The sequence below is a fragment of the Dysidea avara genome, chromosome 6 (assembly GCF_963678975.1).
Source record: "Dysidea avara chromosome 6, odDysAvar1.4, whole genome shotgun sequence".
Classification (NCBI taxonomy): Eukaryota; Metazoa; Porifera; class Demospongiae; order Dictyoceratida; family Dysideidae; genus Dysidea; species Dysidea avara.
This window is the reverse complement of record NC_089277.1, coordinates 37305517-37332646: the sequence shown is the minus strand read 5'-3', so window position 1 is coordinate 37332646 and position 27130 is coordinate 37305517. Positions and strand designations below refer to the sequence as shown.

The 27130-nt window shown below is 38.6% G+C and overlaps 1 protein-coding gene across 1 annotated transcript in view; it reads left to right on the top strand.

Annotated features, from left to right (window-relative positions):
- Window positions 1-27130, top strand: part of LOC136259455 (ankyrin repeat domain-containing protein 65-like) — an 86066-nt gene that overhangs the window by 21432 nt on the left and 37504 nt on the right. Inside the window, exon 6 of the mRNA XM_066052939.1 lies at window positions 6655-6756. Coding sequence (XP_065909011.1) covers window positions 6655-6756 — 102 coding nt within the window. The remainder of the gene's footprint in view (window positions 1-6654; window positions 6757-27130) is intronic.

Below are 27130 nucleotides of genomic sequence, written 5' to 3'. Positions count from 1 at the left end.
CTACAAACAAATCTCCCTGTAGAGAGATTAGCTAGAAGAAGTTACCTTGTAGAGACAAAGAAACCATCATGTAGAGAGTTCAGCTACAAACAAATCTCCCTGTAGAGAGATTAGCTAGAAGAAGTTACCTTGTAGAGAGTTCAACTACAAAGAAACCATCATGTAGAGAGTTCAGCTACAAACAAATCTCCCTGTAGAGAGATCAGATAGAAGAAGTTACCTTGTAGAGAGTTCAGCTTCAAACAAATCACCCTGTAGAAAGATCAGCTAGAAGAGGTCACCTTGTAGAAAGTTCAGTTACAAAGAAACCACCATGTAGAGGGCTCAGCTACAAACTAGTGACTTTGTAGAGACATCAGCTAGAAGAAGTTACCTTGTAGAGAGTTCAGCTACAAAAGAAACCATTCTTTAAAGAACTCAGCTGCAAACAAATCACCTGTACAGAATTCAGCTACAAACAAATCACCCTGTAGAAAGATAAGCTAGAAAAAGTTAACTTGTAGAGAGTTCAGTTACAAAGAAACCACCATGTAGAGAGCTCAGCTACAAACTAGTGACCCTGTAGAGACATCAGCTAGAAGAAGTTACCTTGTAGAGAGTTCAGCTACAAAAGAAACCATTCTTTAAAGAACTCAGCTGCAAACAAATCACCTGTACAGAATTCAGCTACAAACAAATCACCCTGTAGAAAGATAAGCTAGAAAAAGTTACCTTGTAGAGAGTTCAGTTACAAAGAAACCGCCATGTAGAGAATTCAGCTACAAACTAGTGACCCTGTAAAGACATCAGCTAGAAGAAGTTATACCTTGTAGAGAGTTCAGCTATAAAGAAACCATTATTTAAAGAGCTCAGCTGCAAACAAATCACCTATACAGAATTCAGCTACAAACAAATCACCATGTAGAGAGATCAACTAGAAGAAGTTATCTTGTAGATAGTTCAGCTACAAACAAATCACCCTGTAGAGAGATCAGCTAGAAGAAGTTAACTTGTAGAGAGTTCAGCTACAAAGAAACCATCATTTAGAGAGTTCAGCTGCAAACAAATCACCTGTAGAGAGTTCAGCTACAAACAAATCTCCCTGTAGAGAGATCAGCTAGAAGGAGTTACCTTGTAGAGAGTTCAGCTACAAACAAATCACCCTGTAGAAAGATCAGCTAGAAGAAGTCACCTTATAGAAAGTTCAGTTACAAAGAAACCACCATGTAGAGAGTTCAGCTACAAACTAGTGACCTTGTAGAGACATTAGCTAGAAAAGTTATCTTGTAGAGAGTTCAGCTACAAAGAAACCATTCTGTAAAGAGCTCAGCTGCAAACAAATCACCTGTACAGAATTCAGCTACAAACAAATCACCCTGTAGAGAGGTCAGCTAGAAGAAATTACCTTGTAGATAGTTCAGCTACAAAGAAACCACCATGTAGAGAGTTCAGCTGCAAAGAAATCACCCTGTAGAAAATTCAGCCACAAACAAATTGCCCTGTACAAAGATCAGTTAGAAGAAGTTACCTTTTATAGAGTTCAGCTACAAAGAAACCATTCTGTAAAGAGCTCAGCTGCAAACAAATCACCTGTACAGAATTCAGCTACAAACAAACCACCCTGTAGAGAGATCAGCTAGAAGAAGTTACCTTGTAGATCGTTCAGCTACAAACAAATCACCCTGTAGAGAGATCAGCTAGAAGAAGTTACCTTGTAGAGAGTTCAGCTACAAAGAAACCACCATCTAGAGAGTTCAGCTGCAAAGAAATCACCCTGTATAAAATTCTGCCACAAGCAAATTGCCCTGTAGAAAGATCAGTTAGAAGAAGTTACCTTGTAGAGAGTTCTGCTACAAAGAAACCATTCTGTAAAGAGCTCAGCTGCAAACAAATCGCCTGTACAGAATTCAGCTACAAACAAATCACTCTGTAGAGAGATCAGCTAGAAGAAGTTACCTTGTAGATCGTTCAGCTACAAATAATTCACCCTGTAGAGAGAGCATCTAGAAGAAGTCACCTTGTAGAGTGTTCAGTTACAAAGAAACCACAATGGAGATTTCTGTAATCAATATATGTATCATGAACCACGATAGTGGGTTCATAATAGGGATCGCCCATGTTTTTTGCAAAAACTCTAATAGAACGCATGCCTAAAAACTACCTTGGAAAGCATCCTCCAACTCAAAACCACCCTCTGGTGGTTATTTGCAATGAATATTGGTCCACTGGTAAGTATCAAGTGAAAAGGAAACAGTATGTGTATTTCAGACAAAACTGAAATATGCCAGTTTGTTCATATTATTATTCTTATTATTCATAATATTATTTTGTTTCACTCATGTACAGCAAAAGTTATCCACTTTTTCGTGCTAAAAACTATATAGCCATGCTTACCGAGTCCTTCTTCATGTCCATGACCTATTTTGATTTCATTTTCGGATGGGAACAGCCCAAACCGGGCCGTTTCTTCTTTCCAAAATGCCATTACGCTCGAGAAGCCATACACGATCGCACTCAGAGTTAAGTTTTTTGGTGTGCGCTACTTGTGGCTAATAGAATCTGTCTTTATTAAACTCAGTATAGGCCAGGAAGCTTAATCTGGGCTGATGACTTTGTTTGTTGCAAGGTGGTTTTTTCGCTCCGTGATTATTGCACGTGGGCGGGTTATTCAGATTAAATACTCTAATAGAGCAGTCATGTAAATACTCTAATAATGCAGTCAAGTGTATAACAACAATCCTTGCACTAAATTTGACAGCTATTAAAGGCACCAGTAATGTAAATTGTAGCTCATATTGGGAGACTCTCAGTCTGTATGCACATTGCAATTTGATCAGTTTCATGTTTGTACTGAAACGTTAACAGCATTACTATGCAGAATGCAAAATTACACTATTCACCACAGATTTCATTATCAATCAAAGAAATCCAATTTAATTTGTACACATGATATTGTAGTCAATAGAGTGAGAAGATATTGCTGAGGAGATGATGTGTTCCAACAACTTGCAGCAAATACTAGTCAATGATATAGGTCTATAGTTCGATGGATTAGTACACGGGCCTTTCTTGTATACTGGTGTTACATATACCCTATTCCAGTCTGAAGGGAGTTCACCCTGATCTATAATGCAGTCAAGTGTATAACAACAATCCTTGCACTGAATTTGACAGCTATTAAAGGCACCAGTAATGTACATTGTAGCTCATATTAGGAGACTCTCAGTCTGTATGCACATTGCAATTTGATCAGTTTCATGTGTGTACTGAAATGTTGACGGTGTTAGTATGCAGAATGCAAAATTACACAATTCATAACAGTCTTCTTCATAATCCATTACTGAATTAATAAAAAGTACACAAACTAGATGAATAAAAAATTGGAAATTTTAAAATAGGAATAGGGATCGTCGCTGAAAAAAGCCACAAAACAAGAAGGGATCGCTGGGGTGGTAATGTAAACCACAAATCCCTATTTTGACTCTCTGTTGGTGGTAATGTAAACCACAAATCCCTATTTTGACTCTGTCGGTGGTAATGTAAACCACAAATCCCTATTTTGACTCACCTCAAAATGACTAAGTAAAGATTTATGACAGAGTCAAAATAGGGATTTGTGGTTTACATTACCACCCCAGTGATCCCTTCTTGTTTTGTTGCTAAATAATGTGAAATCCAAGGTGGTGGCCAAGAAATGGCTGTGATGGTAGGTTAATGGTAAAAATTTTAATAACGACAATTCAGGTGAATTTTGTGCCAAGACCAAGTGGTACAATAATTCACCTGAATTGCCGTTATTAAAATTTTTACCATTAACCTACCATCACAGCCATTTCTTGGCCACCACCTTGAATTTCACATCTTTTTTCACTATAGCCTTTTTGAGGGCCACATTCTTTTTTTACAGCTTGGCTGTTTTGGATTAGATATAAATGCAGTTACATAGAACTCGTGCCATAATTGAAGCTAGTTCGTGGTATTTGTAACTTCTGTCTTCTTGCAGCTTACCATCATCTGTGGCAATCAATTCTTAGACTGCAGTCTTATCTCTAGCTTCATCAATTGATCTGATGATTTGTTGATCATCACCTTCCAATTAACAGACACGCACACACACAAACAGCCACACACAATGCAAAGCAAAGCCTATGGCAGCTATGCAAAATACAGCTATATTAGTAGCCCAGTGGCTAGATCATTGGTCTGGGAGCCTACACCTTCACTTGTGGGACACAGTACAGCCCCTTCCTCCTGCAGGTTACTAGTCCTGCCCCAGGAGGATTTGTCTGCCTGCACTGACTCCTAGTACCTGAGTAGTGTACAAGTGTTCCAGTGCTGGTTCGCTGAGTAGACGTGACCGTGCCAGCTTGGCAGCTGAAGGCTTTGTTTTTGCTTTGCGTGCGTGTGTGTGTGTGTGTGTGCGTGCGAGTGTTTGGCTAGTAATGTACTATACACATATACAAATAGTTACTTTTAACAGTTCTACTGGTGTAATATACGAGCAACATCAATGGACAGCCTTCAGTTGCTATTTATGTATGTAACAGTGAGTAGCTAACTTATGATGGGTGTTCTAAGGCTGTCCATAATCTGTAAATGATGATTCTGATGTTTCTGCCAATTCCGCCATTCTGCTAAATATACCACCCCATTATGCATTACTACAGAAGTCCTTAACACATGTAGAAACCATATAGGAGGTTGTACGTGTAACTCCACTACAACAATTGGATAGTAGGAAACGGTAACTATTTAACCAAATTAAGGGTATTTGCAACCATTCTAATCCTGTAATCAGAAGAAAGGAAGCCTGCATGAGCAACGTGAAGCTTTAAATGCATTGAATCAATGCACATCAGTAATTTCACTTGAACATTTTCTGACGCATAATCTTTCCTTCTCTGCTGGTCATTTAGTAAGACAATTAGTCACAGTCTTTAACGGTGTTTTAATGGGTAGATAGTGCATAGAAATGTACAGTAGTTGTACCACATGTTTTACATTTTAAGACTTAGATACTTATTAAAGTACTTCAACTGTATAGATTTGTCACAGTAAGAGTTTTATGGAAATGCAGTTACCTTATGGTGAGCAGTGGCGTATCTAGACTTCTTACTTTACCTGGGAACTGGGTGGGCAAGCTACTCAAAGACATACACATGTCCATCTTCATATGTGACCTAATTTTAGAAAACCGTCGATATATACGCACAATAGCACTTTTGTAATAAAAGTATTCAAAAAACAACGGGTAAAAAATGCAAGCTTCAGAAATAAATTTACCCAAGTTTTTATTGCCTTGCTGTTTGGTGAACTGACTCTCCAGTAGATAATCCTGGGCCTCATCGTGTTCCCCTATTCACAGGGAGTTAAAAAATCCTTGCTTTGTCTTCATACACAAGTAGGTGTCTGAGTTACGAACATTTGTTTACGTTGCAGTGACAAAAGAATTTACGACGATTTTTCTTCAATGAATCCGCGTTCCTTCTGGATCGCAGAAGAATATCTTTGGCAAAATCTATACCTTGGTGGATGCACAAATTCATGGTGAATACAATGAGCAAAACTTTAACTCCCATACACCATTGTATTAGTAAGTTATGATGGTTTATGTAAGCGCCTGTAGATTATTTTTTCGATGCCTTCTGTACATATTCATTTATTCGCTCGTCCAGGTGTCTACTGCTGTATTTCCCAAACTGCTTATCTTGTGAAGCTGAAACTTAGCCAATCCATTCCTCTGTCCATGTAGACAACAAAGAACCAATAAAATGAATTTTGATAAATGTGTGTATATCGACAGTTTTCTAAAATTAGGTCGCATATGGACATCAATATAACATCTAAAATGTGATGTGCATCGCTATGTATGTGTTATACCTACACTAACTGCATGCAAAATAACTAATATCACTAGACACAAATGTTGACACTATCATCTTCTTCACACATACTACTCGACTTGGAGGAAACTTTGATTTAAAGCATCAGGTACTTATACGATCATGTGACAACTGTAACCTAAAATAGTCAACCTACAAATAGAATAAATGAAAACATACACTGACTAAACAAGTACTCCATACCTTTGACTAGTCGGTAGCCAGCGATCATCTACCAAGGCACCACACAGCCATATGGGGTACATGTCTCAAAACTTGCCCGCATTTGTTAACATCTGAATTTTGCAATTCACTATATATTACTTAATCCAAACTCAACTTGAATGGGCGGTATTCACCACGTTATGAAACATTCATTCAGTCTCTGTCACAATGCTGCAGTTAGTAGTCATAAGATCTTCTTTCTATTAAGTGCCTTACATTGGCTATACCACAATTGAAACCAATGCAAGATCACCGTGTTTCACCTCTGGAAGAAAGGCTTGATTTGACATGGATCAACATTGTATATACAATCTTTAATGTTTTGTGGTTATTCAACACTGATGGTGAAAAGCATTTACCAGGGCTCAAGTCAAATTAACCAGGGCACAGGCCCAGGTAGGCCTGGGTGTAGATACGCCATTGATAGTGAGTGATGGATAGACAAATGAACATTTGTACAAAGTACAGTATAAAAAGTGTAGGCCTTCCATACATAAAAGAATGTATGCTTCATTGTACATGTGTGCAATTTTGTCTTAATTCTGATTATGTCATCATTATTGTATAGTGTTCAGGTGACACTCCATTACACCTAGCAACAAAGAAAGGTGCCACACAAGTAGCAGAACTATTATTGTCAAGTGGAGCTGATGCGAATAGTTTGAATGAAGTGAGTTCCTACATGGACATGGAAATATACCTGAATATGATTGACCTTATAGAATAATAGTGTAGAAAATAATAATTATTTAAAAAATTAAAACATGGGAATAGAGATTGCTGAAACAAGTTGATGTTGTACTACTTCTAAAAACCAGGCGCCATGCAGCAAGCTAACTCATCTGGAATTAACTATAGACAGTATGTACTACTATGAATTAACCAACTATGTACTACTACTTTACAATAGGGTAGTTTTGGGTTGTGCAATAATATCATTAGCTAATTCTCATATTTTGTAATTCAGGAAATATTCGTAATTCGTTCAATTACGTTGCTATGCACTGCTAAGGAAGCGTTTGGTAAACAAACCGCTTTTACCAACATAATACGCACAGAACCATCTTCTAAACTGTTTTATAGTGTGACTATCATGTTTTTTCCCACAAATTCTCTCGACAAAGCCTCAAAGCTGCTCTTCATTTTTGTTCGTGTACGTAACGGATAGGCCCCCTTTCCAACTCGAAGCGATAGGCTATTCCTGGTAGTGTACGAGGCCTGCACTGTTGTTTTTCAGTTGCTAAATGCCTGAACCTCAAGGGGAAGGTAGTCTGAGGAAAGTCACCACACCCGTATTTCAGTCCGCCGAAAAGAAACCACCTTAGAGCAAAGTTCACCTGTGCAGAAATTTAATACAGACTTCATTTCACTTTTACTTCTTACGTAAAAGCTACTTTTACCATTATTAAATGATTTTGCTCACGTGGGTGCGTACAGACAAACATAGATAGGTAGATCATAGATATCCGAGTACTCTAATATCTATGGGTAGATAGATAGGTACACACACACACACTTTTACGAAAACAATTTCAGTAAACCAAGTGCGTGCCTCTGGTTTAAAAGTAAAGAAACAAGAGTCAATAAGTCAGCATGTTAAACACAGAGATCTCTGTTTGGACTCAATGGATACAGTATAGAAACTATGGGAAAAATACAACATTTTCTCCATTAATCAAGTGCAGATAAGGCTTCTGTATAAATGTTTATTTGAGTCCAAATAGAGATCTCTGTGTGTTTATCATGCTGGCTTGTTTGACCCTTGTTTCTTTACTGTTTCAGATACATGTATCTCTATTCCCATGTTTTTATTTTTAAATAGTTTGTTTATTTTTTATAAATCCATTTATGGTTAGCTAACAGGATAATAAGAGGTGCTGGTGATGCTTATTATTATGCGGTAGTGTGATGTTAACACTTATCAGCAGAGGTAATTTATGGTTTACCAATTGTGTGGACAAAACTGGTTTAAAGCTTCTTGGCCAATAATCGGCTTCACCTAGACAAATACCAATTAATGATCGGTTTTTCCATACCATTTCACAACACTATTACACAATGCTAAACATGTATATCAAGTTAATCATGTACAGTAGCTGTTAAGTAATCAGCTAATATTATCAGAGTTAACAAACACTAGTGTACTGTTTCCTTACTATTGTACTTTGTACTATCCAGCTTTGACATATCCAACTATGAGCAGTGTATAGTAGCAATAGCATCGCTTCTGATTTATGCGCATGCACATTTGTGCAGCTATGTGATCACAATAAGTACACAGTGGTACACAACAACGTTGTTGCTCTGCATGGTATGAACTTAATAAACTGTGGTTAAATATAGGTAATGATATAGGGTTTCCAAATGAATGTGATAGCAAGAATAGATTGGATACATATTACAAGTTTTTGCAATTGAATTCATTGCTTTGCATTAGAATTTGTTGCTTTGCATTAGAATTCGTTGCATTTGCACAAGAATTTTTCATAATTACATTGACTGGAATAAAGCAGCCGCTTATCCCAAGGTGGATCATTTTTGCCATGGAGAATAACACTGGAATAAAGCAGCCGCTCATCACAAGGTGGATCATTTTTGCCATGGAAAACAACAGTACATGGTGAAGCCATTCGAGTTGATTAGCTTGTTTGTGAGTGACCACACCCATCACCAATAGGGAAGCACAATTGTGAATGCTGCTGAAGAAGCTGTAGCAGAAGAATTATTGCCTAATAAAGAGTTGTTTATACAACAGTTGTACTTCAACAAGATCACGAAGCAGCTGCTACAACTTGTTTTTGTGTTCACTGCAGTTGCCAATCTTGTTACAGAGGCAATGAATTCTATTGCAAAAGTGAAAAATTTAACTGCAAAACCGACTAATTCAATTGCAAATGGGATGAATTCTACTGTAAAAGTGACAAGCTCTACTGCAAATGGGACAGTCAATTGCAAGGGTGACAAATTCAATTGTAAATACCTGTAATACGTTGAGTACCCTTGCAGAGTATTTTAAGTAAGAATGATAATGTGAAAGAATTGGGCCCATACAAAAAAAGGTTGTACATTGCTGTGACAATACAGAAACAAGCAAGTAATAAGTTTGTAAACAAGTTACAGTGCTTTGACAAGTTTGTGACATGCCTGTCATACAGTATTATTGTCAGATATATTGACATGTTTGCCACTAGTTTGTTTATATATATATGTGACTGGATTTTGGAAAAACGATCCAAATCGCACATTAGAAGTTCCGAGATAAACGGTTTTAAAGAATTCAAGCCAGCATAACTCTCCAAGGATAGCAAGCACGCGTATGAAATTTACACAAAAGATGCATCAATCTGTTACCTTTCAAGCCACTTCCAGTACTTGTAGCTGCTTGTACAGTTTCCCGCCAAATAAGATAGAAAATCTGAGCAGTTTGACGAGCGAAGTAGTATCACGAGTGCTCACAAAGGGGTGGAGGCTGGGAGGTGGCGGGGAGGGCAAAAGTTAGACCTCAAAATGGAGGCAGACCACAATTGGAGTCCAGACACCAAATTACAGGGCTGTGCTGGCTCCTTGGTGGCTGATATGTAGCAAAATCAGCAAAGAACACGTCTGGCCAACATTATGAGGCTGTCCACCAGTAAACCACTGACTCTTGCCAAGCCAGGTCCTTCACAAGGCCTGAAAGCGCCATTTGAGCACTCCACACCACGCAGAAAAGACGTGTGTAAAAACCAGCCTCGTGTAGTTTGAGTATTGCTGAGGGTCAAAACTTGTAGTACGATAGTGTAGCTATCCACTGGTGGTGTTAATTTGATTTTGCCTGATGTGCGATTTGGATCGGTTCTGTAAAATCTGGTCACACATATGTAGTAGTTGTAACATGGTCAAGTGCCCATGTTACAACTAATATATTCTACTTGGGTGAATCACCTGCAAGTGTACATGCAAACTGCTGGAATGCTTTGCGAGTGTATTTATATGGGACCATGAGACTTTCGATTGTGGGTAACGTCGTAAGAGCGACGACAAGGCACTGCTGAGAGGCCGAACGTAAGTGTATCGTCATGAGCATGCAGATCGCTTCGATTGTGGGTACGCAATTAAACACAGGAAGCCCAAATACGGGCTGAACAGCTCATAATGAAGCTTAAGTGCACTATAAAGTACTTACTATACTAGCCATGAATAAACTAAAGCAGTGAATATGTTTACAGCGCTATAATGGCCTAGCCAATTAAGAGCCACGCCCAGTCACTACGCGTGTGTGACATCGCATCAGGTGTCAAAACGGCAATGTAAAGACGATTCAACTACACTAAAGTACTTACTTTACTAGCCATGAATAAACTAAAGTAGAGGTGTACCGATAATCGGATCGGCTACAATATCGGCCACCGATATGGCATTTTTTACCAATATCCGTATCGGTACAGAACAGCAGGAGGACCGATATCGCTACCGATATTTATACAGTAGCAATGGTTTGTACATAAACGGATTGTGCATTGGTTTTCTACGTTATTCATGTGGTTCATTAGTACCAGTGGCTTATTGTTCACTCTGCAACAAGCGCTACCCTACGAGAAGCCATATAAATACACGCAATTCTGGTGTTCAGTCTTTACAAATGAAGCAGTTATAGTCTATTAGAGTACCTTTGTAATAAAAGAAGGGTCACAGGATAACTAAGGAAACTTGCTGTATCAGCTTCCTCACAAGCCATTAGAATGCGGAGTAATGCAGAAATATCCGTTTTAGGCTTCATGGAGTATACATAAAAATATTTGTGGGTGCCTAATTGTCTGGATTGCACAACAGAAACTCAAGCTGTATACCACCACAGGTACAGTATAGCAATGAATACATGCACATGTTGTACATAGGGTAGGTAATTGTACATTTTCGTGTACTTAAAATATTAATGCAAATATCCGATCGACTATCGGTAATCGGCTTCTTTGGTTGCATCAATATCGGATATCGGTACATGCCAAAAACCCATATCGGTACACCTCTAAACTAAAGTAGTGAATACTATTAACACTAATAGTCAAATCAATTAAGCGCTACACCCAGTGTCTGTGGGACATCCCCACGTGACTATTGAACATAGATACATTTACTAATTACTTATTGTCCATCTAATTGTTTGCTTATATCTTATGTGTATGTGTGGTTTCTTTGGGGGTGTTGATCGCCCCCTGGGCGCATCAGCAATTGCCGTCTGCCCAGTAACAATAAATAAAAAAATAATAAAAATGTAACATGTTTAATATAAACTAACCTGTGACCTTCTTCATTCAGTAAAACAATGAACTATCTTCTTCCCCAAGTCCATGATCTATGCCTTGGCTCACTTTACAAAAACTAAAACCCACTATCGATCCTGTGAAGTGTCGCTATATTAAAGGAGAGGAGATCACACAGTTTCATCAAAGAAATCAAATGATTTCTAAGAATGCTTGGAATGCATTAATGAGAATAGGAGGTATACTACCTCCTATTCTCATTACTGTATTCCTGAGCACTGCTAGCAGTGCTATTATACCACTTATATACCTTCTCTTCCCTTTGAAGTGAGGTGTGAAAGTAGTATATATATATGTACCACTCTGCGTGGGCAGTTCAAAGGCACCGCCAGTGCCATAATTTGTATATTGCACTGCTGCAGACCGCAGCGAGTGCATTATAACTTATAACGCACTGGTTGTGGTTTTTTAGACCACAACGAGTGCATTATAAGTTATAATGCACCAACCGCAGTGCAATATACAGATATTGAACTGGCTGCGGTTTTATGCAGCATAGCACAAGTGCCGGTGGCGAAGACCACTACGACACCTCACCTAATAGGTGGAAGAACACTTCACAGATCACTCGAATTCTTTTATAGCCTGACATGTAAAGGTCGATTGTGGGCCATAACGTCACCAATACGTATAATGTTTACAAGCAGCCAATGGCGATCGAAAAAGCCAACACGGGTGGCCACAACTCTAGTCTACATATATATAAACGTACTTATACACCTTACTAGTCTGGTGCCATCTTAGCCCAGATTAAACTGTAGTCCACTTCGACAATGACTCAATAAAACAAATATATTCTAAATAATACTAACCTTTACGTTCGATTGTGGTAACCAGTTTTGTCATGCCACCAGATTCGAGTTTAGCCAGTGTGAATAGTAAGAATTAGACTAGTATCGTTTAGTAGTTGGGTTTTGTTTACTTAAAACGTCTATTTAACTACTTTTTTTCGCTCGAGGGAATCTCTATGCCGATTAGTCTGGTGCTTATTCTATATGGCGATTGAGTGATCACGCTGGCATGTTGAGCACTACATAATGAGAGTCGAACAGCGAATGCAGGTTAGTGATATAACCCATAGCGTACTAGCTTTCAATATCTCAGGTGGCTGCAGTACTGCAGGGGGAACGTCATCACAACGTCCGGCTTGGTTACCCACAATCGATGTTAGAAACCTGGCCTTTATAAGTGTTACAGCTGTCTTGTGAGACTCTCCCCACCTATTAGGTGAGTGGTACATAACAGTTATACAACGTGCACTCGTGCTCTGCCTGTATAAACGCACTTGCCTTCGGGCCTAACGGCCCTCAGGCTCATGCTTTTATATCAGGCAGAGCACTCGAGGCCGTTGTATAACTATATAATATATACAGGTCTTACAACCCATAGACCTACAAGTTGCTGGAGAATGCAATCAACCTTACATAAAAAGTATGCCTACAGGGTAAACTGCTTATGGTTTAAAAATTGGTGTGTAGATAGGCTGATCATCATAGCAGTACATTTTGATGGTTTGAAAAATGATACAGTTACAGCTACATAAATACTCTAATAGAACAGTCGATGCTAAATGGGCAAAAAGAGTCAAATAAAGCTTACTAGGGTTCGAACCAGGGACAATATGTAACACCTGTATCCTTAACTACTGGACCACTGTTATCTATTGACTAATAGCTCACCTAACTTTAAACATTTTACATTTCTACTAATAGAAATTCTAGAACGTTATACATGTGTTCTATTAGAAGTCTAATAAAAGTACGCTCTATTAGAGTATTACAATGATATTTTCAAATAGTGAATAAAATAAATATTTATAACTTTGTCTTTAATAACAAGCATCTCTCTGTTTAGATAAGAAATGTGGGTAAAAATAAACCCCAAAGTCATACATAGGTTGGTTTTAGGGGCCTTATAAAGCACAAAAAGAAGTGAAATCCGCACAAAAACAGCCAAACTGTGAAAAAAGTGGTGCAGCCTTTATTTTAGTGCTGGGTGGTATTGAAAAATAGTAAACAGTATGCCTTCCGTAAAAAGTATCACGGTATTAATAAATATTGAGGTATTAATGTAGAACCCATTAGTATTAAAGCAACTGCCATTTACCTCAACAAAAGCACCAAATACCCATGGTAGCTCAGCAAACCTCAGGTACAAACAAACTTGTTTACATAGTTTTGTTAGCTGACTACATCAGCGCCTGCCTACAACCATTGTCACATGTCTGGTTACCTTCTAAATATGGAATGAAACAAGCCCACAGGGAGGCCATAGTGCCCAGACGGTATGGCGGTATAAAAAAAAACAGGCGGTACCAAAACCAGTATGACTTTAATATCACAGATTACTAACAATACCGGTATATCGCCCAGCAAGCCTGGATGAAAAGGGCTATAAAATCAAAAGTGCAGTCAATGAAGTTACTGTTACAGCCATTATTTAAATTTATTAGCATTAACATCATTGCACCATTTTGATGGCTGCCGCCTTTAATTTCACAACTTTCTCACCCAAGCTTTTAAAAGCTGCACCATTTTTTCATTGCTTGGTTGTTTTTGTGTGGATAAAGCTTGCTACAAGCAAAGAAGTTCCTGCTCCTCTTGCAATCACAATGCAGCAAAGGACATTTGTGGTATAGAGGACTATTCATGCACTCAGTGTAGATTATTGTTACAAAATTACAAGTTCCACAGCAGCAGGAACTGTACAAGCAGAGTTGGGGTCGCTACTCTAAAAATGTAACTCGTTAAATATTACTAGTTACTTCTATACAATGTAACATGTTACAGTTACATATTACTCCCAGAAAAACAGTAACAGGTTACATAGTACACATTACTTTGAAAGTTGTAACTAGTAATATTATTACATACTACATTTGTTCATTACAAGCTGTAAATTAAGTCCAACCTTCTAAATACATGCTCCCAACCTACAACTACAAGTGACATGAGTGAGACATGTGTTTCTCTGGTGTAGTTCAGCCTCCAAAACATACTTTGTTGTCTTGGTCTCAAGGGTACTCCCCATACACTATCACTTGCCTGTATAGTTGTATTCAGTGCTGTAAGGACCCAAAATGCAGCCAATCACGTGCTGTATACAACGTGCATTAAAAAGAAATAATGCCACTATAGTTTCCAAATGTAATATCTGTTATATATTACTCATTACTTTGTCATGTAATGCGTTATACTACTTTGTTACAACATAAGTAATGTTATCTAATCCAAAACAGCCAAGCTGTAAAAAAGAGTGCGGCCCTCAAAAAGGCTATGTTGAAAAAAGATGTGAAATCCAAGGTGGTGGCCAAGAAATGGCTGTGATGCTAGGTTAATGGTAAAAATTTAATAACAACAATTCAGGTGAATTTGGTGCCACTTTGTCTTCACACAAAATTCACCTGAATTGTCATTATTAAAATTTTTACCATTAACCTACCATCACAGCCATTTCTTGGCCGCCACCTTGGATTTCACATCTATTTCACCATAGCCTTTTTGGGGCCGCTCTCTTCTTTTACAGCTTGGCTGTTTTGGATTAGATATCACTTCTTTTTGTATTTGTATACCCCAAAGCCGGCCTATGACTGGCTTTGGGGCCTCTTTAACTTTTCTTTGTTTCTTTACCACAGGAAAAAGAAAAAGATGAAGCGGATTTTAAATACTTCAACTAGTTCTTATTTTATAGTAAATGTACAAATTATATCAAGGCACATGTCATGAGGCCAAGTAGACTATGGGTGCACGACAGACAAGTGTGCATTTTACAGGAACCACTAAGATGCCGTTTTCAGGCACTATCAAGATAACTTGATAGTGCCTGACCGGAAATTAACCATTTTTGCTGTGGTAATTCATTCGGGGGGGACCTTCAGTTTCAAATTTGAGTTGAATCTGCCAAGCCATTACTGAGACATGCGCCTTCAAAGTTAGTCTTAGTGTCTTTGTATTTTCTTCTTATTCTTCTTTTCGCAACCCTTAGAAAAATCTCTATAACTGGTGCATGCTTTAGTTGATTTTCCTCAAATTTGGAGGGCAGTAAGAATGTAATAAAGGACGTTTACAGTCCAAGTTTCGTACATATCAGATAAAGAAAATAGGAGTTATACGCGATTTTAGAAAAATTCGATAGTGATTTTTTTTGTCACGGCCACAGGGTACACTGTTTGAAGGAATGACTTGGAAATCGGTCTGTACATTGCGTAACCTTTGTAATGCAAAACTTTTGTGGTTTGAAAGAAATCGCACTAACAGTCATGGAGTTTTAACAAAAATTCCAACAATATGTAAAATGCATACAATCTAGCTTTGTTAATAAAAAAGTAATACTTGCCACACCTACCAAGTAAACTAGTTAATGGAATCAGCTGAAATCAGGTAGAGAGGTAGACAAATCATCTTAGAACGATCTTTCAGTGGTTTACAAGGAATCAGATTAAAACCACTGAGCTACACTATTAAAAAATAGAAAAAAAAGTTACACTATGAAAGTGAACTAGGTGTAACAAGTGCACGATCGAGATACTCTAATAGTGCAGTCATCCTAATAGAACATTCAGCTGCGCAATAAGTCACCCTATTAGAATGTTCACCTACAATAAAGTCACCATGTAGAGAGTTCAGCTAACAACAAGTCATCCAATAGGGAGTCAACTACAATCAAGTCACCCTTAAACTAGTATCAAAAACAAATAACTCTGTAGAGAGTTCAGTTACAAACAAGTCACCCTGTAGAGAGTTCAGTTCAACTACAAATAAGTGACCCTGAAGACAGTTCATCAGCAAACAAATCCCTCTGTAGATGGTTCAGCTACATTTCAAGTCTTCCTGTAAAGAGCTCAGTAGAGATCAGCTAGAAACAATTCACCCTGTAGAGATCATGCAGCTAGAAAATATCACCTGTAGACAGATCAGGTACTCAAGTCACCTTGTAGAGAGTTCAGCTGGAAACAACCCACCCGTAGAGAGATTAGCTAGAAACAAGTCACCCTATAGAGAATTCGGCTACATTTCAGTGTTTTCAGTTAGAAATAAGCAACCCTATGAAGAGTTCAGCTATAACAAACTCTATCAGTAGAAAGATCAGCTGGAAGCAAGTTATCCTGCGAAGAGTTCAAATGCATTTGAAGCCACCCTGTAGAGAGATCAAGTAACCTTGTAAAGAGATAAGCTCATTTCAAGTAACCCTGTAGAAAGATCAGCTCAAAACAAATCACCCTGTAGATAGATCTGATAGAAAAATTTCACCCTGTAGAGAAATCAGCTAGAAAAAATTCACCTGTAGATATCAGCTAGAAAAAAATCACAATGTAGGGAGATCAGCTCAGTACAAACCACCCTGTAGAGAGATCTGGTAGAAATGACTCACCCTGTAGAGAGTGCAACAAGTAACAAATCACCCTGTAGAGAAATCAGCTAGAAACAATTCACCATATAGAGATTAGCTAGAAACAAATCACCCTGTGGGGAGATCAGCTCAATACAAATCACCCTGTAGAGAGATCTGGTAGAAACAAGTCACTCTGTAGAGAAATCAACTAGAAACAATTCATCCTGTAGAGGTCAGCTAGAAACAAATCATCCTGTAGAGATATCAGCTAGAAATAAGCCACCTGTAGACAGTTCAGTTGGAAACAAGTCACCCGTAGGGAGATCAGCTAGAAACAAACCACCTAGAGAGAACTCAGCTACATTTTGTAGAGTGATTCAGCTAGAAATAAGCAACCCTGCGAAGAGCTCAACTACAAACTCTCTCAGTAGAGAGATCAGCTAGAAGCAAGTTATCCTGCAAAGGGTTCACCTACATTTGAAGTCACTCTGTAGAGAGAAAAGCTAGAAATAATTAACCTTGTAAAGAGATAAGCTACATTTCAAACCACCCTGTAGAAAGATCAATTTGAAAAAAATCACCTTGTAGAGATATCTGGCAGAAACAAGTCACTCTGTGGAGAGTTCACCCTGAAAGAAGTCACACTGTAGAGAAATCAGCTAGAAAAAAATCACCTGTACAAAGATCAGCTTGAAACAAATCACCCTGTAGAAGGATCAGTTAGAAACAAGTCACCCTGTAGAGAGATCAGCTAGAAACAAATCACCCTGTAGAAAGATCAGCTTGAAACAAATCACTCTGTTGAAAGATAGTTAGAAACAAGTCACCCTGTAGAGAGATCAGATAGAATGAAGTCACCATGTAGCACTACCAGAGAACAGTGCCATCAAACACCTATGGATTATCCATGAATAGTAAAATAATCCCCATAAATTGTCATGAAAGTCATTTCATTGATATTTCATGGTAATATCCATGCCATGAAAACTCATGAAAAGTGGAGATTTCATGGTAATTTCTTATTACCAGCAAATTATTTCATGGCACAAGAAAATTTCGTGGTTGCAGTGGCCATGAAATATCAAATTTTCATAGGCAGTGTCCATGAGTTGTCATAGGCAGTGTCCATGTAAACTACATGAAATTACATGGTTTACCATCGCATTTCATAGGCTCTTTCCTGGGAGTTCAGCTAGAAATAAGTTAGATCAGCCAGAAACAAATCACACTGTAGAGAGATCAGCTAGACAATCACTCTATAAAGAGATCAGCTGGAAATAAGGCACGCTGGAGAGATCAGTGTCATCGAGTCACCCTGTAAAAGCCCAACTACTTTTCAAGTCACCCCATGGAGCATCCAGATATGAAAAAATCACTCAGTAGAAAGAACAGCTAGAAATTAATCACTCTGCACAGTATTCAGTTAGAAATAAATCAATAAATCTCCCTGTAGAGAGATCAGTTAGGCAAGTTACCCTGTTACCTGCAAGATTCAAGTATTTTTCAAGTCACCCTATCGAGAGCTCAGTAGAAACAAGCAGCCCTGTAGAGAGATCGGCTAGAAAAAAATCATCTTGTAGAGAGATCAGCCAGAAATAAATTGCCCTGTAGAGAGATCAGCTTACCCAATAGGGAGTTCAACTACATTTCAAGTCACCCTGTAGAGGTATAGTTAGAAATAAGTAACCCTGTAGAGAGATCAGCTAGAAACAAGTCACCCTATATAGAGTTTAGTTGGAAACAAGCCACCCTGTAGAAAGATCAGCTAGAAACAATTCACCCTGTAGAGATCGGCTAAAAACAAATCACCATGTAGAGAGATCAGCTGGAAACAAGAGAGAATTCAGCTACATTTCATGGAGTGTTACAGCTAGAAATAAGCCACCATGTGGTGAGTTCAACTACAAACCATTCACCATCTAGTCAAAGAGTACAGTTACATTGTGAGGCTCTCTGTATAATTACATACACATTTCCCGGTAGGGTGTTCAGCTGCGACCAGTTCAACTTATGTGACTTATTTTTATGATCAATCAAAACAATAATGTTTGTAAATTATTGCCTAAATGTACATGTAGATAAACAAATCATTAAAATCTTCTTCATACGTAATAATCTTCTCTCTGTAGTAAAGAAAAGGATAAGTTAAAAGAAATACCTAAAGTTAGTCATAGGCTGGCTTTAGGTATGAAATTACAAAAAGAAGTGATATCTAATCAAAACAGCCAAGCTGTAAAAAAAGGATGTGGCCTCCAAAAAAGCCAAGGTGAAAAAAGATGTGAAATCAAAGGTTGCGGCCAAGAAATGGTTGTGATGGTAGGTTAATGGCAAAAATTTTAATAATGACAATTCAAGTAAAACAACACAAATTCACCTGAATTGTCGTTATTAAAAATTTTGCCATTAACCTACCATCACAGCCATTTCTTGGCCGCCACCTTTGATTTCACATCTTTTTTCACCTCGGCTTTTTTGGAGGCTGCACCCTTTTTTTACAGCTTGGCTGTTTTTGATTACACATACATTTATTACATGTCAATTATTCCCTACATATAACTTGTTTGCAGCTGATCTCTCTACTGGGTGGCTTGAAATGTAGCTGAACTCTGTACAGGGTGATTTGCTTGTAGATGGACACTCTGCAGGATTCTCTCTACAGGGTGACTTGTTTCTGTCTGAACTTTCTGCAGGGTTATCTGTTTGTAGTTGAACTCTCTACAGGGTGATTTGTTTGTAATTGAACTCTCTACTGGGTGATTTGTTTACAGCTGAACTCTATACATGATGGTTTTTTAGTAGCTGAACTCTCTACAAGGTGACTTCTTCTAGCTGAACTCTCTAAAGGGTGATCTTTTTGTAGCCGAACCCTCTACAGGCTGACTTGCTTGCAGCTGAACTCTCTACATGATGGATTCTTTGTAGCTGAACTCTATACAAGGTAACTTCTTCTAGCTGATCTCTCTACAGGGTGACTTATTTGTAGCTGAACTCTCTACATGATGGTTTCTTTGTAGCTGAACTCTCTACAAAGTAACTCCTTCTAGCTGATCTTCTACAAGGCGATTTTTTACAACTGAATTCTCTACAGGGTGATTTGTTTGCACCTGAATTCTCTACATGGTGGTTTCTTTGTAGCTGAACTCTCTACAACGTGAGTTCTTCTAGCTGAACTCTCTGCAGGGTGATCTTTTTGTAGCTGAACGCTCTACACAGTGATTTGTTTGCAGCTGAACTCTCTACATGATGGTTTCTTTGTAACTGAGCTCTCTACAAGGTAACTCCTTCTAGCTGATCTTCTACAAGGCGATTTTTTACAGCTGAATTCTCTACAGGGTGATTTGTTTGCAGCTGAACTCTCTACATGGTGGTTTCTTTGTAGTTGAACTCTCTACAACGTGAGTTCTTCTATCTGAACTCTCTGCAGGGTGATCTTTTTGTAGCTGAACACTCTACACAGTGATTTGTTTGCAGCTGAACTCTCCACATGATGGTGTCTTTGTAACTGAGCTCTCTACAAGGTAACTTCTTCTAGCTGATCTCTCTACAGGGAAAATTATTTGTATCTGAACTCTCTGCAGGGTGATCTGTTTGTAGCTGAACTCTCTACAGGGTGATTTGTTTGCAGCTGAACTCTCTACATGATGGTTTCTTTGTAGCTGAACCCTCTACAAGGTAACTTCTTCCAGCTGATCTTTCTACAGGGCGATTTGTTTGTAGATGAATTCTCTACAGGGTGATTTATTTGCAGCTGAACTTTCTACAAGGTGACTTCTTCTAGCTGAACTCTCTACAGGGTGATCTTTTCATAGCTGAACTCTCTACAGGGTGGTTCTTTTTGCAGCTGAATTCTCTACATGATGTTTTCTTTGTAGCTGATCTCTCTGTAAGGTGACTTCTTCTTGCTGATCTCTCTACAGGGTGATTTGTTTGCAGCTGAACTCTCTACATGGTGGTTTCTTTGTAACTCTCTTCTAGGTAACTTCTATCTGATCTCTCTACTGGGTGATTTGTTGGTAGCTGAACTCTCTACAGGATGACTTGTTTCTAGTTGAACTCTCTACAGGGTGATCTGTTCGTAGCTGAACTCTCTATAGGGTGTTTTGTTTGCAGCTGAACTCTCTACATGATGGATTCTTTGTAGCTGAACTCTCTACAAGGTAACTTCTTCTAACTGATCTCTCTACAGGATGACTTGTATCTAGGTGAACTCTCTACAGGGTGACTTGCCTGTAACTGAATTGTCTGTCAGAATAACTGTTTGTAGCTGAATTCCCTACAGAATAACTTGCAATGTAATATAATTCTATAATGGACTAAGTTATAAACGTAGCTGAATGCTCTATTAGGGTGACTGTTCTATTAGAGTATCTCGATCTCGCATTTGCTACACGTAATTGCCTTTCGAATCATAACTCAGTGGTTTGTAATCCGATTTTTCTGTAATACTGCAAGGACTTTTCTATGATGATTATTCCAGCTACATACTGATTTTCAGCTCATTGCTCTAAGCAGTTTGCCTGGTAGGCGTGAAAACTAATAGATTTTTATTCATAAAAATCGATCGCATAATTGTGACACAGGTTGGGTTTTGTGTCATATCTCCATGGTCTTTACCTCGATTCCTTTCAAACCACAAAAAGGCACTTCTACGATGGTTACTCCATCTACATAGCAATTTTCAACTCATTCCTTCAAGGGGTTTACCCTGTGAGTGTGACAGACCTTCGATCTTATTTTATGCAAATAATCAGTCATAACTCCGTGAATATTCATCAGATTCCTACCAAGAGATCCGCCTTAATGATGCCTTTTTAAGTGTGCCAAATTTCAGCCTGATTGGAGCATGCATTCGTGTTTTATGTCGGATTGAAATGAAGAAGATGAAGCAGAAAAAAACGAAGAAATTAAAACGAAGAAATTAAAACTAAAGTTTGTTAGCTCATATCTCGGAAAAGGCTGGAGCACTTTTCTTCAAATGTGTTATGTAGACTCCCCTAACTGGCCTGCACCTCTGTAGTAAATTTGGTTCCAACCAGATTAGGGATCACAGAGCTACATAGGTATGAAAATTGCATTTTCTTTCTTCCTGTTAATGTACTCATGGTGTGGCATGCCAGCTTCTTGGGCCACACGACACACTACCGTGTGTCTTGATTACATAACGCGTTACAAATGTAACTAATTACCTCCAACTCTGCAGTACAAGTACTGTGCAAGACTACAAGTGTGGCAATCCAAAAACCAACTTGTGCATCTATAGACGGGTTTAATGAGAAGGCATTACACTAATTGTGACCAAATCTGCGAAAACAGGTCATAATCGCATATTTTTTGTTTATTAAATATTTGTGACCAAATTTTGGAAATCACCCATATGGGCGTGCATAAAATAATTAGAATTTTCATGTTTAGTGTGTTGTGAATAAGAACAGGGCACAGTTTTAAAAATATTTCAAGAATTTTCTTGTAATTAAAGGTATTGAGAATGGCTTAAAACCATAAACAAGTACATTTGCCTTGTAAAGTTTGTGATTTGATTATTAATTATTTTAGGTGTCAAATGCGCCCATATGGGTGATTTTCTAAAATTTGGTTGCATTTATAGTCTACTTAGCTAAGTGTACCCACTGGCAAAGTTTTAGCTTCGTATGCCAATAACTTTGGGAGTTACAGCCCGGTTACAAAAACGGTTGTAACTTACCAACAGATGGAGGTACAGAGCTGAAATTTTCACCATCGTGTTCGCCATGGACAGGGAAATCAATTACTGGTTAACTCTTTCTTTTACTCACCCTTGTTCATTGCATACAAAGGCAAAATTCATGAAGAAAAAGTGATTGTGTATGATTGCTTCGACGTGATGTAAACAAATGCTCATAACTTACCATATAACCTAAATATTTTAAGGGACAACTATTTCGAGGTTGAGCAATGTTGCTAAAAATATAATTTTTGTGGAATTGCAAACACTCCCAAAATGTATTAGACTATATGAAGGTGTAAATATCCCAAGGCTAAAATTTTCGCTGACAACACCCAAAACCACGAAATCAGCGAAAACTTTCATCCTCGAAATATTTATGCTATATGGTACAAATCCTTAGGTCTACTCACGGATAATATAATATGTTGTACGTAGATTGGAAATACGCATGCAAAACGTATTACGAACAGTATACAGTCCTTGTAATACAATGTCACAATGTTGGTAGTGGAGAGTAGTGTAGAATAAGGTGATCCTCTCACAGTTGCAGAACGTTTTTCAAAAGTATAGGGCCTTGTCATCAAGTAGTAGTGTCTTTTTTTCATCCCTAAAATTATTTTGTTGTTGAGCATTGCATAGGTTAATAATGATGCTGTTTGTGGTAAGTATGTTGCTCTGGTATGTTTGTGTAGGGTAATCTCTGATTAGATAGTGGTGCAAGGAAGGATAGCCACTCAATTTAAAGAACATAGCTGTGTTTTATTTCTTTAGCTATTAAATCCTGATGTAGGATAAGTTAATGCTGAATTATCGAGTGGATGAAGCACAAATGTAACGGAATGTTTGTGTAGGCAAATCATGGCAGTGGGAACGAATAGTTACACACACTTGGCACACATGAAAGAGCAGTATCTGTTCTTCTGTTCTTTAGCAACACAACGTGGTGAGTTGGCATTGTGTGAAGCTACATCACAGTGAAATGTTCAGACAACTATGCACCTCAATGGCAGATCCAGGATGGGGCATTTGGGGTACATGCCCCCCTCACCTTGTGGAGGAGCCATACTCCTGATTAAAATACAAACTTTATGCCAGGCCAAGATCAGCTTATAAAACACTCACGAAATATGCAGATTTTACTAGCATTTATTACGAATTCACCTAAAACTAAATGCAAACCAAAGTCAAACTACTATGAAATTGTCACCCAGAACCTTCATCTGTACTAAGCACCTCTAAAAATAATTATTGTGTTGCTGTTGTTTAAGACATTCAGAGCCTTTTAAACAGCTTTAAATACTTCACAATTATCTGCAAAGGCCAAAATGGTAAACATCAACAGTGAGATACTACTAAGAGGTGTATTATTTGCTGCTTCAAAATGCAGCAACTAGCTAACAACAGGATCTGGCTCTCCCTAACTACATACAAATTTCCTGTTTGTGCCCCTCCCCTTGCCCGGTCCTGAATCTGCCCCTGCACCTGGCAACGGAAACTGCCAATACGCACTCACAGAAAATCAAGCGGGGGTTCTTCATTCCATCACTGTTCACTAGAAGAATAAGTACTACAATCAGTTTTGCATTAAACACTGTCTTCCTCTGTGTAAATGGCTAGTTTTACCATGAAATAAGTTTTCCCCGTACCTTTTTTACAAGGAATGTTTCACCGTTTTGTGCAATTTATGGAGTCGTTTCCAATCCATGTGCAACATATATATATATATTATCCATGGGTCTACTGCAATGAAACAAAGATTTTTAACTCCTCTTGAGCAGATGAATAAGATGATATCCAGGTTTTTATTGTTAGTCCCTTCAAAAGAGGTATTCAAAAAAATTCAGAGTTTTTCAATAATACACTGTAGAAGTGTGAAGTTCATACTGATGGTATGACTCCTGCGGTCACTTAGTGTGATCATCACACTTCAAAAGTATGAGCATCACACTTTGAAGTATGATTATCATACTAAGTGACCGCAGGAGTCATACCAGCAATTTAAAGTGTATGCAAGTATTTCACCCAATATATTCAATGCTTTTTTACTGTAACTTTAGGCTTGTGTGATTATGTTTTGTTTTAGCAGATCTGGTCACAATTATGCAATCTAAAAATCACATGAATTCCTGGTCCACCAATTTTGTAGAGCTGCAGTACCGCTCAAATGTAACGTCGCACTCGCTCGCATTATTTCACGAGTGGCGAGTTTACTTGTACGATTCGCGAGTGAATCATGAGCCTGGAACGCTCGCGCAACACTCGAGAGTGCAACAATTACGAGTAACTTTACCTGGGCGAGAGTAAAGACCAGCAGGTTAGAGCGAGTGACTCAATATTTGAAGTACTCAAGAGTGAAAAGGTCGAAGTACACGAGAGATAAATGTTAGCCAGTGCACTGCATTAAGAAGAGTAGAGATTCCACGTTTGGGAGTGGAAATACGGAAATGAGTTATAATTCTTAGTCGCCTGGGGTATAAACCTGCCACTATTCACGACAGGCTACGAGAAGAGGAAATATCCACGTGGACATTAGAAGTCTTCAGCGGTATTCAAGAAGGAAGGTATATTCAGAAGGTAAATGAAGCTGATTGTACGTGAAGCTAATAGCTGTCTGGCAAGTTAATTACCTTGTTCATGAGTGACCATGCCCATCGATAATGGCGTAGTGATGTTGCTGAAGAAGTTGTAGTGGAAGAATTATTGTATCAGTTGTACCTGAACAAGGTCTTGTAGCAGCTACTATATCTCGTTTTCTCCAGCTGCCAATCTTGTTATGGACGAATTGTAATGCTAACTGCAGTGAGCGATGATTTCAATCGCCTAAGTTACGAATTCAATCACCAAAGCCTGTAATGTCTTAAGAGGGCTTGACAGCAATTTGCTTCGTCGCAAAGAGTGAGAGTGAGACAAAGAGTGAGCTATCATTGTAGTAAACACTGTCCAGCACGTGCCTTTCTTTGTGTTGGGGGTGGTAGCCAAGGGCAGTCCTTCAAGCCCGGTTTAAAAAATTATAGTTAAATGCTCCGTTCTGCGAGTCCATGCCGACTCACTACGCGTACGAGTCAGCATCTATAGTGCACTCGCGAGCCTCTGTATTTACGAGTCACTCGAGAGTTGGAACTCGCGATTATACATCCCTCGCCATGCTCTCGCAGGTATATGCCAGTACCTCGAGTGTAGAGTGCGAGTGCCGGAGTAACGAGTCACGAAAGTTGCGCGAGTGCGACGTTACATTTGAGCGGTACTGTAAAATGAAGGGCAAAACATTGATCTGCAGCAAGTTTTACTAAATCCAGCTACTTCCTTTGATCACTCGTGAGTTTCGTATGTGGGAGGTGCACTTGGAGAACCATTTCCCGGCTGGTTTGCTAGCATGGAATGAGCACCGAGTAGTGTAATGGTGTAGCTCAGTAGCAGGACTGAGTTCTACTAAAAGAACTATGGAGCCCTGTATGCATACTCCAATTGAATAACTAAGGATTAGAGCAGTCTTACATTCACAACATTTTAATGTGCTTAGTCTCTAACTGCAACATCTTGATAAGGCAGAATGTTTGTAACATTATGTTTAACATAGTGAAACTGCTGGCAGTTGAGCTAACAAGGTATACTGGTATTTTAATATACTGCAGTATGCTTATTTAAATTCAAACTTTGACCACACTGGTACACCGGGTATGGCAGGATACGCCCGGATACTAAGGTAACTTATTAATTCAGTTTAAACAGGTGAAACAGTGTGGTTGTAGAAGTGTGTCACAGTGTAGAAGTGTGTAAAAGGGCCTTTCTCAATAACTAAGGTGGTGAAAGTTTGGTTGTTTGTGTGGAGGTTCGTGGTTGTTTTAATTTATTTATTATGTGGCTTCCAGGCATGCCATGTGGCATGCATACCAGGTGGCAAAAGCCTTATAACAGCAGCTGTCAAACAGTATGGCTTCATCATGGCACAACGTCTTAGTACAGCCTAGCAAGTTACAACTAGAGTAAGCGACCAATGTTCGACCACCATCGGTTCGGACGCGATTTTTCTTTAAACTTACAAAGAAAATTTCTGCTTTTGCTATGCCTTTGTGGAGGTCTAGGCCATAAACTCTTGCATGCAAAATTTCAGACCTGCAGCTTTCTTTGTTTGGCTGCAGGAGCTGCAAAAGTGACCTGCCCGAATGTTCTCAATTCTTGGACAAAATTATGTATTATTGGTCGAGTGGCACTGCTTGTAATGCTTGAAGCTGATCAAGTCTTTCTGTGCTTGATATGAAAGAGCAACTCTTAAATATATACAGATATTTGTCCTTTTTGGCTGTGAATTACAAAGCTCCAAAGTCACCTCTGTCGTAGAATCTTAAATTTGGCCACATGTGAAGCTTATGCAAATCAAATAGTTACCTATATCGAATTCAAAGCTATTTTTATTAACATTGAGAGCATCAGCTACCGTTCAATAGTAAATAGATACATGCACGATGACCGCACCTTGATTTTGACCCGAATAGCTACATTGTATTTAGGCTTCTCTGACAGTAGCAGCCTGGCTACTGCACTCAACACATATACTCAATTCAAATCCACTCAAATAGGGTTTTGACTATCCCCTGTCTTAAAAATGTCAAAAGTTTCTCTTTAAAATGTCCAGGACATTAGCCTGATTGAAATACTCTAATAGAGCAGTCAATTACTGTAATATAACGACAGACAATGTGTTATCA